The sequence below is a fragment of the Centroberyx gerrardi genome, chromosome 13 (genome assembly GCF_048128805.1).
Source record: "Centroberyx gerrardi isolate f3 chromosome 13, fCenGer3.hap1.cur.20231027, whole genome shotgun sequence".
Taxonomy (NCBI): Eukaryota; Metazoa; Chordata; class Actinopteri; order Beryciformes; family Berycidae; genus Centroberyx; species Centroberyx gerrardi.
Window position 1 is genome coordinate 16,677,897 of NC_136009.1, and position 14,373 is coordinate 16,692,269.

General features: G+C 43.6%; 1 protein-coding gene across 5 annotated transcripts in view; it reads left to right on the forward strand.

Moving 5' to 3' along the window:
* Positions 1–14,373, forward strand: part of LOC139931539 (pre-B-cell leukemia transcription factor 1) — a 61,493-nt gene that overhangs the window by 38,926 nt on the left and 8,194 nt on the right. For 3 of the 5 annotated variants that reach the window (XM_078287766.1, XM_071925066.2, XM_078287767.1), the window contains one exon: positions 13,278–13,528. In XM_078287766.1, the coding sequence (XP_078143892.1) occupies positions 13,278–13,528 (251 nt within the window). The remainder of the gene's footprint in view (positions 1–13,277; positions 13,529–14,373) is intronic. The other 2 variants (XM_071925067.2, XM_071925070.2) reach the window with 1 other exon arrangement.

The window sequence follows — 14,373 nt, forward strand, 5'->3', positions numbered from 1 at the left end:
CCATTTTTATTGGCCGATTCAGCCAAATAAAACTTTATTGCATGAGTGGAAAGGGACGCTGTCATTTTTGCATAGCTTTTCCAAGCCCAGCGTTTATATGATCCCCGTTATTACACCTCTGTGACATTTTAAACTTTATTGAACAAGACTTTAAAATCTGTAGGCAGTATATAAAGATTGAGGAATTTATTTCTTTCAGATGGGATGAGTGTCACCAACAGTTGAGACCTGACTGGAACAGATTGACTTGGTTTTGTGAGATCAAGTCGTTTTGTTAAAGAAAGTGAGTTATTTTGATAGATATCTGTGTTTTTCTCAGTTGTTTTTTTGATCTTTTCTTTACATTTTTATTTTAAATGTGAAATATTTCAAATGTGGATGTGATACGAGGTCGTCCAGGTTTAGTGTTATGATGCAATGGAAGTAAGCTGTAGATGAGCTTCCTTCTTAAAAAAAAAATCTTTCCCAGACAGACAGAGACAGAGAAACCAAAAGAGAAAAAGGGAGAGCACGGAGAGAAAGGTCCTGCCCCCCCTCTCTGTGTAATTAAAAGGGGGTGTCTGTCAGGGGCGGCTGCTGCTTTGTGTGGCCCCATATGTTTGGGCGCTGATACAGGGAGGATTATTCTGTTTGGAAGCCTGATAACAGCCTGTTTATAACCTTGGCACAGACTGCAGCCTAATCTGGCAGCGGCACATCTCTCCCCACCTCCACCCCCAAATTTTCACAGAAAACCATATTGGCTATTTTTTCACAACTGGGGGAATAGTCATGACCCAAAAAGACTGCAGTGTTTCACCTATATCTCTCTTCTGGATGTATGCTTCAATACTGCGTGAATGCTGTGCGAAATGTTGACACTTAACTGTCGCTGTCACATCGGATTGAGGCGTCAGGATGCGACGAGCGTTAACAGGCAGCAAATTTGTCCACCTTGTTTTGCTACTTGGATTGCAGAACTAAGTTATCACCTTACAGTCGATGCGGAGCACTTTTTGTTTTGTTTTTTCTCTCTGCTAAATGTATTCCACTTTTCTCTTTCAAGGTTTCATTTTGTCGAGTCGTATGGAATCGGTTATATGCTTACCTTTTCTTTCACCGGACTTCAGTGTTTCTTTTGTTGCAAATTCCATTTCCATTTTTCATTTCGCCCGGCTGATTAGTTTAGTCTTTTGTTCTCGGAGCATATTGTCATCATAGTTTCTTTCACATGACTGAGTGAATGATTTAAATTCTGCTACTGCAAACTGCTTTGTGATTTTAAGTCCTTTGTGCTTTTCAAATAAGAGCTCCAAATAGTTTCTTTTGAATATCCAAATTATACCTTTCTTTGACTAATTGCTTCATGATTGATTTTATAAAATTAATTGAACAATAAGGAACAGCAATATTAACAATGGTTCCCCAGGAGGCAAATCATTTTTTAAGACACATAAGAAAAAAAAAAAAAATCCCACTGCCACATACTGGATCATTCATCATGTCTAGAAGTTTTAAATAGAACTTTTAAATCTAACTTATACTGTATTGTCATACACTTAAACATGACTCTCTAATAACATGACTCAGTACGAACCTTCTTCAGTGTGAGAGTGAATGTGAGCACTTTGGTGATATTACAATCAGAGATGGGGTCAGTTCCATTTGGCAAGATATACTGAAATTCAACCTCACAAGTCTATATATCCGTACGTTGCTGCGAAAAACCACACAATTCTCTCTACGATTTGCCGTAAACGTTCACGTTAATGAGAGGGAACCTTTGCTGATTAGTTTCCAGCGCGCTAAATAAAAGTCACTCTCGGTAATACACTGTTCTATAGCGAGGACCCTTAACCAGCACACTGCGGGGAGAGGGAGCGCTCGGAGTGGCAGGCAAAGAGAACTGTCAACCTGTCACATTTCTCCCTCCTCTTCCCCCTGATAAATTAAAGTTACACAGTGTGCGTGTTGTAGCAGCGGAAGGCTGTGCAGAAAGCCTGGCTCCTCAGGTCTCAGGAGATAGCTGGCAACTAGGTCAGACTGATAATGTAATCCGCTGACTGGATCCTCAACCCACTACATCCAGAGAGAAAAGCATGACAGGAAAAAAACAGAAATGTGGGAGGAAGAAAATAGGAACTTTTATGTGTTGTTGCACTTACTTAGCATTGGCCTCGCTGGTTCTAGTTAAACGGGTTTGGAAAGGTAAAGCGCTAATGTCCATCCAATCTATTTTTTTCATCTATTAATAAATTGACAACGCATCCAGTTAATGTGTGTACGTGTGTGCGTGTGATTTGTCAAAAAGTGTAATCCACGTCAATCCACCTCACACACCTCACAGGGGAATCGTATTTGCATGGATTCCTTTTTGCGCGTTATCTTTCCACCACATACCGCACTGCACATCCACAACAAAATAGTATCATGCCAGTCCGCGGGGAGAGAGAGTGACGAGAATAAGTTCCTGCATCAGCAAAGTGCATTTTCATTCCCATGCAGTATTCCAGAGAGGGTCCGTGGGCCCACTGTGACAACTCTGCCTCCCTGCAGGTGTGGAAATCAAACAGGGCCTATAAATAGCCCAGGCAGCTGGGAGTAGAGCACTGTAGAGCGAGGGGGAGGGAGAGGAGCAGGGGGGGGGGAGCTAGGGGTCCAGCTGGGGAGGCAGGTGTGTAGAGGCTGACCGACAGAATACGACTGCTATCTCACCCAGGGGGCCGGGAGGGAGGCGTGTCTTCGAAGCCGGATCTCGATCCAGTGGGGGAATGTTGCAGCAGTGGAGGATTTTGACTTCGATACCATGCTAAGTTTAATACCTAAACAAATTGATAATACTACGATATCACAGCAAACAAGAAAAAAACACCACATTTGACTTGGACAGCTTTGTAGCAACTTTAGCACATTTGATCTGTCGTCTGCGTGCCAACTCAGTACACAAAATAGTTCCATTAAGGCCGCACAATTAATTGTAGATAATTGTATATCGTGATTTTATGTTCCCATGATTAATAATCCTGTAATTTGGAGATATTAAGTGTTTGTTATATTTTCAATTACCCTGAAAGTCCCAGTGTTGTATATCAACCACTTTCATTGTGCATGACCAATCACAGTCTTTGAATGCGCAGCATGCACCCATGTGATAAAATGGAGTAAAATGGAGAAGCAGGCAGAGAAACCTTACATAGACTATCTTTGGAAAACGTATCGATGAGCCCAATGTTAGAGAGGAAAATCCTCCTCCTGTTTTAGTGCCGCCACATTTGTCGACCAGTTTAGATGAACTGGGATTCAGTTCAAGATGTGTTGGACTGTTTGACACTGTTGCCATAGTTTCATCTGTTTGACTCTGTTGAATGTTGAGCAGACTGCGGCTGTGTCTGTTCCAGTCCTTCTTCTTTTAACTATTCCAGTCCACGTGCCATCTGCACAGGTACGCCACCTGCAGGTGACGTGGAAATGGAATTACAGCTTGCGGAACACATTTGTTCAAAATATTGAACATTTATAAAATTCAATATTAAATTCAATGTTTTTTTGAGCAGCATTGAAGTAGTATTGAAATATTGGTTATTGTGATGATAATACACACTGATGGAAATCAAATTCTGGTAAAAGCACAACTTAGTGAGTTAATCAGCTATATACATATATATAGCTATAGACATATGAATAGATATATTTTAGTCTAATTTGGTGATTTAGAGATTTGATCCTATTTGGGGTTTTACATTAAATTGTCTCATTTCAATAATAAAATGGTTCAAAATGGTTATGGCAGTAGATCATAATGCAGTGGTGTGCCAATATATTGGGCCAGGCAAGAGCTGACTATAGGCTGACTATAGGCTTTAGTGATACATGTCTTCTGAATGGTAGAACTGACCACAGGCTCACGACTTGTAAAATGTCCCTGATGTGGTGGGAACAGGCTGCGGTAGATTGGTGAACATGGAAGAAGTAATGAAACTCGGCTTCAGGTTACACTTTAGGAGGAAACAACAGAGGCTGCGTCTCTGCATTTCTTATATATATCAGTGATCTCACCGCCTCCGAAAGACACCTTGAAAGATAGTCGGAGCTCGGTGTGCTTGATGACCTTGCTCGAGTTTTGGTTGTTATGGCAGTGTTCGTTTTTGTGTTTTTAAGAGTGCATGCAAGTTTTCTGACTTCTCTTTTCAGAGACTTAGTGTGGTAACTGTTGTGATGACAGTTCCTTTGGTGTTACTGCCATGTGCTGCTGATGCCGTCTGTACAGTATATGTTAACATTGGTGATCTCGCTTACATATACAGGTTTTGAGTTTATTTTTTCAGTTTTATCAGTTTTAGATTTTTTATCATTTTTAGCTATTGGTGCAGAAAATGTTGTTTGTTTTCCCAATGGAAGAGTTGATATACTTTTTATGTAAATGATGTCTAGCACTTACATTGGTGTTTGCATTAATGCATTAATTCCACAGTGCTATATGCTCTTTGTAGCCAGAGGCAAAATGACACATTCTCATAAAAAACACACATACCCCCTGCGTACCCACTCCACTTTGCTCACTCAGACACACACACGTTACACTGCTGATTGACAGCAGGAGCTCCCTCTGACCCAGTATTCTGCTACAGTGGGACGATCCCAGAGGCCTATGATTAATGACTAGGCTTTATCCGCTAGTGGTGTGGTAGGCCTGCCAGCCAGGCCACTTAGACTGCCTGGGCCACTACCTCTGCTGTAAAGGCTCTCTCTCTCTCTCTCTCTCTCTCTCTGTCTCTCTCTCACGCTCTCTGCCTGCAGGCATGGCATTGTCATATTCATTGCTACAGCTCTAAACCTTTGTCCTAAGTTGACCCCCCCCCGCTCCTTCCCCACCAACACACGAATGCATTCACACACACACACACACACGCATCTATGGATCCATGCAACTAATTACTGTGATTAGACTGATTGCTAATCTGCTATTGAAAGCAATGTCCATGAAGAGGACACATGAGAATTAATTCTTAGAATATGAGTCAATAAGGATCGTTCATCCAACTCCAGTATAATTTGCAAAAGTATATATGTTATAATGTTTCACAAGTTTTCTGTCCTGTAAATGTTGAGAAAGATACTCAGCTGAAATTGAATCAAAAACTACTGCACAGTGAATTGAGCCTGTAGATTCTTTGCCCTTGCCTTAGTTGAGCAAGGTGCTGCGGCTGCTTCTCTAAGCAGACATGGGTCAAATAGTATTTGCATCATTGCTGCATTAAGACAGCTCATATACTGCGAGTTAAGTTGTCAAGCACAGAAAAGTATCTTCATTTGTCTTTTAAATACTCTATACTACTGTGATTGTGCTACATTTCTGGCACTCATACTCATTTTTTGTCCTATAAATCTCACCCATCTGGTACTCCAAGCAGGTTAAAAGCAAATGTTAAAAGCAAATGTTAAGAATTATTTGCTAACCCAGGACTGTCTCTGAGTGTGTGAAATGGAGCTGGCCTCGCTAATGGACTGTGATCCCTCACGTTGTTTTTCTCCCATGACGGCTCGGGGCAGAGTTAGCACCGCTAGTGTTTAGTACACCAGGCCTGGCAAAACAGTAAACCTCACAGGGATTTCCGTAGTTGTGACAGTCTCCAAACAAACTGCACACACTGCAAAAAAAAGCCTGTCTGACTTATTCTGCCTTGATGGGAAGCTCCCTGATAAATGCAGAGAGAGACAATATTTCCTGCTGGAGCGACTCTCTCAAGCGTTGCAATATTAATGGCACCTCATACGTATCAAACATATGGACTGCATCAGTCGACCTGTCAGATTCTAGGCTGCACTTTTAGGCTGAAGTCAGGGGGGCATGCAACTGTTTTGATGACCAGTAGATGACTGGTGCATCGTCAATTTTCTGCAGTTATAGATTAAAAAAAAAATGTCTGCAGTGTATGTCTGTGCCTCTTGCATAAGTGGAGGCCAACATATTTCAGTCCTGGGATGTCACCCTCTAGACCTACCACATTGAGAGTATATCGATATTTTTATCTCTGCCGTGGCAGGGCAGTTTGTCACAGGGGAACAAAAATGTCCTCTGAAGTTCTGTGGATGTGGGATCCTAACTCTGTGGACAGTCATGTGGGGGGCTCCAGGGCTTCTGCTGTATGACAGCTAAGCAATGGACTAAGCTGGAGAGATTGCCAGTGATCTAACCCATAAAATTGTTCTCTGAGTTGCTCTCCAAATGGAGGAGGCAAAGCCTAAAGCATTACAGCTCAGTCAGAATAGCATCGCTCAGCCAACAAAACTCCTGTGCAGCTGAGAAGAGCACAAGATCAACACTTATCACTGCCAACCTTGCCCATCAATTCAGATTGTTCATCTGGATCCTCCATTTACCAATATGTAGGATCTAATGTAACTCTCCCTTGACATTAGAAGCATAGATACATAGATGCTCAATTTCATGCTCATATCTATATATAGAGAAGGCACTGGAATCATATCTATTTACAGAGGCATTGGCATATGGCTAACATAATTATCATGCCATTCAAAGCACTCGCTGACCACTTGTGCTTTATGGATAGGAGCATTGTCATCCTGGAAGATATTGTTTCCATTGGAGATGAAATGCATCATGGGATAATGTGGGTGACCGCTCAGAAATGTTTTTATAGTCGGGAATAGTGCAGAATTACCAATGTAACTCTGAATTGACTCTGTAAAGGATAATAACAATTTAACCATGTCAGGAAATACACCAGCCAGTCCCACCAGCACCTCTCTCTGTGAATGAGGCTTTACGTTGGTTTCTGTTCTTTATATTTTACCCTGTAAATAGTGGTGCAATGGTGTTCTTCCAGAGAAGCAAACTGTGAGTACATTTTTCTCTCTAGCGACATTGTGCAACATGCGTGTTCACGTGTTGTCGAGTGAAGCAGTGCACAGTGAAGCAGAACCACAAGCACTATTGTCTATGTTTATGAGTGGCCATATGGTGGGTGTCCTTGCCTTGGTAGCTTGAGGGAGCCTTTCCCCCTGAGATGAAACAGTGTTGTTCACAAATGAACCTCCTTTCTCAGCCCTCCCTGTTCATCAGGCCCTTCTCCATCACCCAGGTCTTCCTCTTAGAGGCACACAGTGCAACACAGGTTCCACCAAACCGCCTGGAGCAGGAACGGCAACCGGGGCATCCCAGGTAGACCCAACCAACTGCTGTCAGATGGGCTCAGCATCTCCCCCTTGTCAAAAAGCCCGCCCCCACTTGTCTAGCCCTGTTCCGTGCCTCCAGATGTGGCTTAATTTACTGCGACTCTGCTAATTGCTGTAATTAAGGATTAATTACTGTTAATTACCTTCGCATAAACTCATCACCAGTCAAAGAGCGGAGCCTTATGAAATGTGCCATGCACAGGAACACACGCCACGGAGACCTCAGGAGGAGTGTGTTATTGGACCTCTTGTTTCATGTCTTGTCCTGTTGCATAGGGGGGGCTTGTAGGGCAACAGTTAGGGCAGGGCACTAACTGTCATGGACCATCTCCTCCTGGCTCCGAATGCTCTATGCACACCCTCACCAACTGCTGCCTGGGACAGGATCACTATGCTGGCTGTCATTTGATTTGAAGCTGGCAGTCTAGTGCCCCCAAATAGTCAGGATGGTCCATACTGGCGCTGACATAATCAGGCTAGGTGGAGCAAGAATGGAAGATTACTAGTAGCGGCATCCTTAATGAAGGTAATGAAGACGCCCCCTGTTGTGTCTCATCCGGTGAATGGAGATTAAGGTGCAATGACCCACTTTCTTGGATAAATTAGCACCACACACTCTTAGAATTGATTACAAACCCTGATAGGATCATAACAGGTAGACAAGGTCTATTTAAACTTACTGACATAGCAGAATATAGTGTGGATAGATTACTGTTGGCTCTGCGGACGATGTAAAAAACATTGACAGTAGTAAACCAAGCTCTATCAAACAGTAAATGTTATCAGTCATTCCTCTGCTTTGTTGTATGTTTTTCTGTGGATGTTCCACCGACAGTGAGCCTTAGGGTGCTCTCCATAGAGACGTCTTTGTTTCTCTGCTAGCAGGCTGACTGTGCTGCTCCCTGCTCCACAGGCTCGTGACTTCTCTTCAGCTATTCAGCCACCGTGGTTTCCAGTGCAGCCTGGAGCTATTAAAACTGCATGGGTTGAGCATGAGTTTGATTCAATCAAGAAGATATATATTTTAAGACACCTTAAGAAAGACTGACAGCCAGGGGGCTAATGTATTGCCTATTTTGAATAATGAATTATTTTAATGAAGGCTTTTAAATGGGAGTGCTGTGTGTTGGTGGCAGGGCGGTGCTCTGAATGGTCTTCTCCTCTGGCGCTGGCTGCCTCATTATCAGGCCAGCCCCTAAGGCCTCAGCCTGGCCTGCTTAAGCCTCAGATGATGACGATAATTACCGTTATTAGGAGTAGCTGCAGGGGGAACTTGTTCTGAAAAACACCAAGCTGAGTTCTTGCCTCGCTTGCCGCCGCCACTACTGCCGCATGAGAAACTACCGATCGCCAGTGGAGAAAGCCAGGCGAGGGAGAGAGACAGAGAGAGAGAAAAAAAAAGGAGGGGATGAGGGGAGCGGCCACCAAATCCGCCTAATGTGACGCCTGTCAGCTCGTCTCCCACCAGCTGTCACCTCCCAAATGCACTGGGGTTCATTTTTTTAATTGACACCTCGCTTTCCTATTCCATTTCTATTTTTCGCCTTTCATTCTCCCTCCATCACTCTCTCCCTCCTTGCCCGTACCATCCACATCTCCTTGTCCCTCCCTGTCCCTCCAGTATTTCTTTGGTGTTTTTCCTTGTCCTTGTTATCCCCCATCCCCCCACCCAGTATCAGATAGAACACTCCAGCTCTGCCCCCTTCTGCACATGATACTCGAGATGGCTGATAAAACATAAAGCTGTTTTAGAGGTGCTTTATGACTATGCCCTTGTGTACTGAGGCTGTACAGCTTCCCATTATCTGGTGATGGAGCGAACATTTTGGGCCTGAGAAAGTTTCCCATGAGCTCACGAATAGAGCACAAATCTAGCCTTCGAGTTACAGTACAGAGCATCTTAAGACCATTTGAGTTATAAACATACAAAATTTTTAGAATATAATAATAGTCGGCTCGGCATAGACTTTATTGTGTGCTATAATTAGTAATTTCACAATGATTGTCCTTTCTGTTTTAAAGCCTTGATTCAATTTAGGCAGCAGTGGGAAGCAGAAATTGCTACGTATACAGTAAAGTGGATATAATGTAACATAATGTTCATTTAGTGTTCTCAGTAATGATAATAGCATTGCTTAGCACTGTAGTTTACCTCTACTGTGTGGGTCAATGTGAAAAAATGGAACAGTATTGTGTCCTATGAAGACTGGTTTATTGGACTTCTATCACATGCAGATGAGAGCAGGAGGTTGAACTCCGTCAAGGAATGGGAGGGGAGGATTTGTATTAGTGATACTTGTCATGTCTGCTGTAAATCACACTGCTTTTTTTCAGGTTCCTAGGTTGTTGTTGTTTTGTCCCAGAATGCCGTGTGGCAGGGATGAATGGTGGTGATGTTACATTATCATGTGGCTGTCGCTTTCACTCCTGCTGACTGGTCTTTGACAGGCCCACACACACACACACACACGCATGTATACACACACACACGGCTGTGTCAGGAGCAGGCCTGATTTATTAACTGCTGAAACCCTAGATGACGTGTGTCCACACAATCAATAGAGAGCACAGCCACTGCCTGGCCCTCTCTGGACCATGTGACGTAGACAAGAGCTAGGCAGGGAAGGACACACACACGCACACACACACACACATATATACACTACAGCGCTGCGGAGTGTATCGCATTACTGTATTGACGGGAAATGGATCCAGTCCAGCGTTGGCTGCTAGCTGCCAGTCAGGGGCAAGGAGGGGAAACTTTCATCATGGCTGTCAGGGACATCACTGCCGGCTTGTTTGACCGTACATCTTCCTAATTGTGACAGAATACTTCAACGTCATTAATTAAACATGTTTTCATTTAAAGGCACTCGCAGGGCGCCAGGCTGGGTGCTTGGGGTAGCCTGCCAATATGCATAGTCGTGTATTTATCCTGTGTGTGTGTGTGTGTGTGTAGGTGTGGATGTGTATGTGCGTGCATGCGTGAGTGCATGCACTTGTGTATGCGTGCGTGCGCGTGTGTGCACGTGCAGTGTGTGTGCTTGCGTGTGCACCTTGATTCTCCCTGTGTGAGTGGGTGGCTTAATCGTCATGTTTATTTACACTCTCGTTGTCTGCAAACAGCAAGTAGGGCGGCGATGGGCATGAGCCAGCTCTTAAGTAAGTAAAACAGTAAAATTAATTTTGTCAATAACAAAAACAAAGGCTTAGTCTTAGATTCCCATTCATTATTCAGGAAATGGCTCAAGTAATGCTTATGATACATATTCATTTTTTATGTGTTGCCTTTTTGGGTTTAGTGCCCTACATCTCAGGGAAAGCATTATACAAGAGCACGCACAAAGGGAAGGAGAGAGAGAGGGAAGAAGGGGGGGGAGGGGGAGGAAGTGAGGGAGAGGGGAATTGTGTCCTCTCATTGTTCAATTAAGTCTGTCGGTAATGATCAAGATGAGATGATGGCCATCTTCCTTTTATAGATACCACTCTGCGATTGTCCGTGGGATAAGAGAATCGCAGAACAGTATGATCTCCATGCTTTTGTTGCGAGAATAGACTGGAGAGTGTGTATGAAAGGGTTTTGGTGTTATTATGAAAGTGTCGGGAGCACATGATATATTGTAATGGGGGCCACTTCCTACTGTCAGGTGATTATGTTAATGTATAGTCCGCAGTGGCAGAGTTCACAATGAGAAGTCTGACTGGCATTGAGGTCTAATCGATTTCATTGCTATTACTGAACAGAAATAAATAAAGCTGATGGCTATGGTTAGGGTAATTATGCCACAGCACAGTGAATTGTTTGATTATCCTTATTAATTGTATTTATTTAATCCATTTCATGCTTTTAGTTGTGCACTCGGGGACTTGGAGGGAATGAATAAATCACTCTTAGGCTCATTAGATTCCCCCTCTGGTTGGGATGTGCCACTATTTTGTCAGAATCAAATTGGCGAGTGTTATAATTTCCCGCTGGTGTGATTCACATGAAAAATATCCACATATTCATCTGGCACACGCCCTACCAACACACTCACACATGCGCATGCGTCCACACACACACACACACACACACACACACACACACAAACACACGCCTGCTCCCCATCTGAACTCCTGACCTTTTCCAGCCGTCTGATAGCCATTGACATTTGCCTCTTGAGCTGAGCTTGCTCACGTGTTGGAGCTGATGGGAACTGATGATGTTAGTGCTGGAGGAGGAGAAGGAAAGGAAAGGAAAGGAAAGGAAAGGAAAGGAAAGGAAAGGAAAGGGAGTGAAAAGAGGAGAAGAGGATCATGGTAGACAAGCTCCCCACGAGGCACTGGGAATCCATCTGGACCCCGACTCACCAGAAAGGTCACAGGGCGACTCAGCCTTACATCCTCATTACAAAAGAGCCGTCCCTATGACCGGTCTCTTCGGGGTACAATATGGCCTCCAGCACTAACACTGACACACAGCCTGCCCAAGCCCCCTCTGCCATTTACCGTCATTGTCTGCAGTCACATACATAGTGTTAGACAGTCCTCCCAGAAGCATTTTGATAGCTGCATAGATAAAAGTGTGTATAAAAAATGCGCTGGCAGCGTGAGCTTGTCTTTGTCCTTGAAGACAGTGGATGGAATGGAGGGCTGCACCTGGTTGGCTGTTTTCAGCACCTCCGAGGAAGGCAGGAAGCTCTGCTCCTTTACCTAGGGAGCCTTCTAGTGGCAGACAGAGGAAGGGCAACATGACTGACACTCAGCTTTAATAAATCACCACTCGTGGAAAAATGAGTGCATGTTTTATGTACTAGAATATGTTCAGAAAGCTCACTAACGAGTCTGGTCATCACTGAAAGAGTCAGCAGTATCGTTCTTGTGCAAGTCCTTGTCTGTTTTGTCACATACAGTATATTTCTCCATATGTGTGGATGGCAGGCTGATATGGTATGTGCTGTATGTTGCGTGTGCGTGTCCGTCTCTGCATGCCTGTCTTGATTGTGTTTACACCACACCATGGGAGCTGAGGGGAAAGTGGAGAGTTGAGCGCCTGTAGGAGTGTGAAGGCTGAGTCCAGGTTCAAACTGTGGCCACTCTCTCACCCAAACAAGTGTGTGAACACAGCAGAGCTCGGTGGCGGTGTTAAAGCCGTCCTCCAGCAGTCTCGCTAAATGGGAATGACAGCATTGTTAGAACTGCACTAGGGTTTAGGGTTTGGCAGTAGTGCATTTATTTAATAGTCCTTTGTACCATATAAAGTGCTGCTTGTTTGCTATTTATTTAACAAAGGGAGACAATTCAAAATACTATGTACCCAGTTTGGGAAAATATGTTACCTGATTGTGCAATATTTCAATAATGCTGGTGATTGCATTCTGTCAAATTTCATTGTAAGCAAGCATTTTAAGATTGCTAATGAATCAATGACAGGGATTTTTTGTTATTTTTGCAGCAATATTTTTGAATAAGAATAAAAATAGTTCTCAAATTTTTAAACTTTTGTATTCTCACTGAGGAATGAAGCTATTTGAATGCTCTTATCTCCTTATACTGGGCGCCGTTATTACTTTATCATCTTTATTTCAGCCAGGTGTCTTGACATGAATATGATAATATCTCACTTGTGGTATTATTTTGTTTTGCCTTTAAGATACCATCTGACAAGGTGATATTGTTTTAAGCCAGAGAGAGTAAACACCATAGCCTGAGCATAAGGAGAGCAATGAAAAATGAACTCTGGTGGAAGGCTGTGTTAATTATTTACATGAAATGATATTCAAAATCGATGAAATGATAGTTTTATTATCTTGCCTAGCTGCCAGACTCAGTGAGGCTGCAGGTTTTTATGGCACAGACTTGAGCTATTAAAACGATGGCCATATTTCAGTTCACTTGGTAGACGGGAGCAGGAGCAATAGTTGAGACTCTTTCTTGGTCATATTAAAATACCTCTGCCTCACCATTGCGAACCCTCATTTTTTCAGTTCAACTATTATTTGCTATATTGCAAGATATAACTCTGAGATGTTAGTCACTTGCTTTACCCTAAAAGTGATTTGAACATAAATAAGACTGTTTAGTATCATTGCTGTAATGCCTTCCTCTCCTGTCCTCCACAGTGCTCAGTATCCGTGGCGCCCAGGAGGAGGAGCCTCCAGACGCCCAGCTGATGCGATTGGACAACATGCTGCTGGCGGAGGGCGTCTCTGGGCCAGAGAAAGGAGGCGGGTCAGCAGCCGCAGCAGCTGCCGCAGCCGCTGCGGGGGGTGTGGGCGCCGACAACTCAGCAGAACACTCCGACTACCGGGCCAAGCTGTCTCAGATCAGACAAATTTACCACACGGAGCTCGAGAAGTATGAACAGGTAAAGGTAAACTAGTTTCCTATCTCCAAAATACATGCAGCATTTTCTCAGACATTTCCCCCGACTATTAAGCCCAGAATCTGTTGACATTGTGTTTGAAATAATTGTATTTTTTCACTAAATGTACTAGTGCATTGGCGGTTCAGGGGTAGCATTCTCATCTGACACAGTTTTTTTTTTCCTGATTAATGCACCTTCAAAAGGAAGGCCCAGGTTCAAGCTCCCATGATAGGAAGCATCTGCCCTGTTAACGTGTCCATGAGCAAAACACTGAATCCCTATGAATCCCTACTACTTCCACTGTGCTGTTCTGTAGCTGAATCTGACCTCTGACCTCCCTGTGGAGGGAGGCATGTGAAAAGACAATTCTCTCTTCAAAATAGATGAATAAATCCAAGAAAAATTAACAATTCAAATGGAAACTTTTCCCCAAGAATGTTTAACTATATATGTATAATGCTGTTGAAGTAAGCTCTCACATGCCAGCTCATGACAAGCCAAGCTTTCTGAGATGTTATCTTCAGCAGGCAAGCAGCCATTATATCAGTCACACCCCAGCTCTTTTCCAAAGACTGTAACATCTTGTCATTCCCACTGAAGTCAAAGCATTCTGGGTTTGTCATCTTCTCCAAGCAAGGCTAGTCATCGCTAACTGTCACAGTGAATATACACCTGAGCATTTTTGTGTCACCACGCTACATACACCTTGTGAGTGTATGAGTGAGTGCTGTCTGGCATGTGTGTGCAAGCAGAACGGCTGCTCCGTGCATCACTTTGACTGACGTAACCCTGGTGGTGACAAGCAACAGACACCTTGACTCTGAATGCAGTCATATCCAGTGACTGATTCA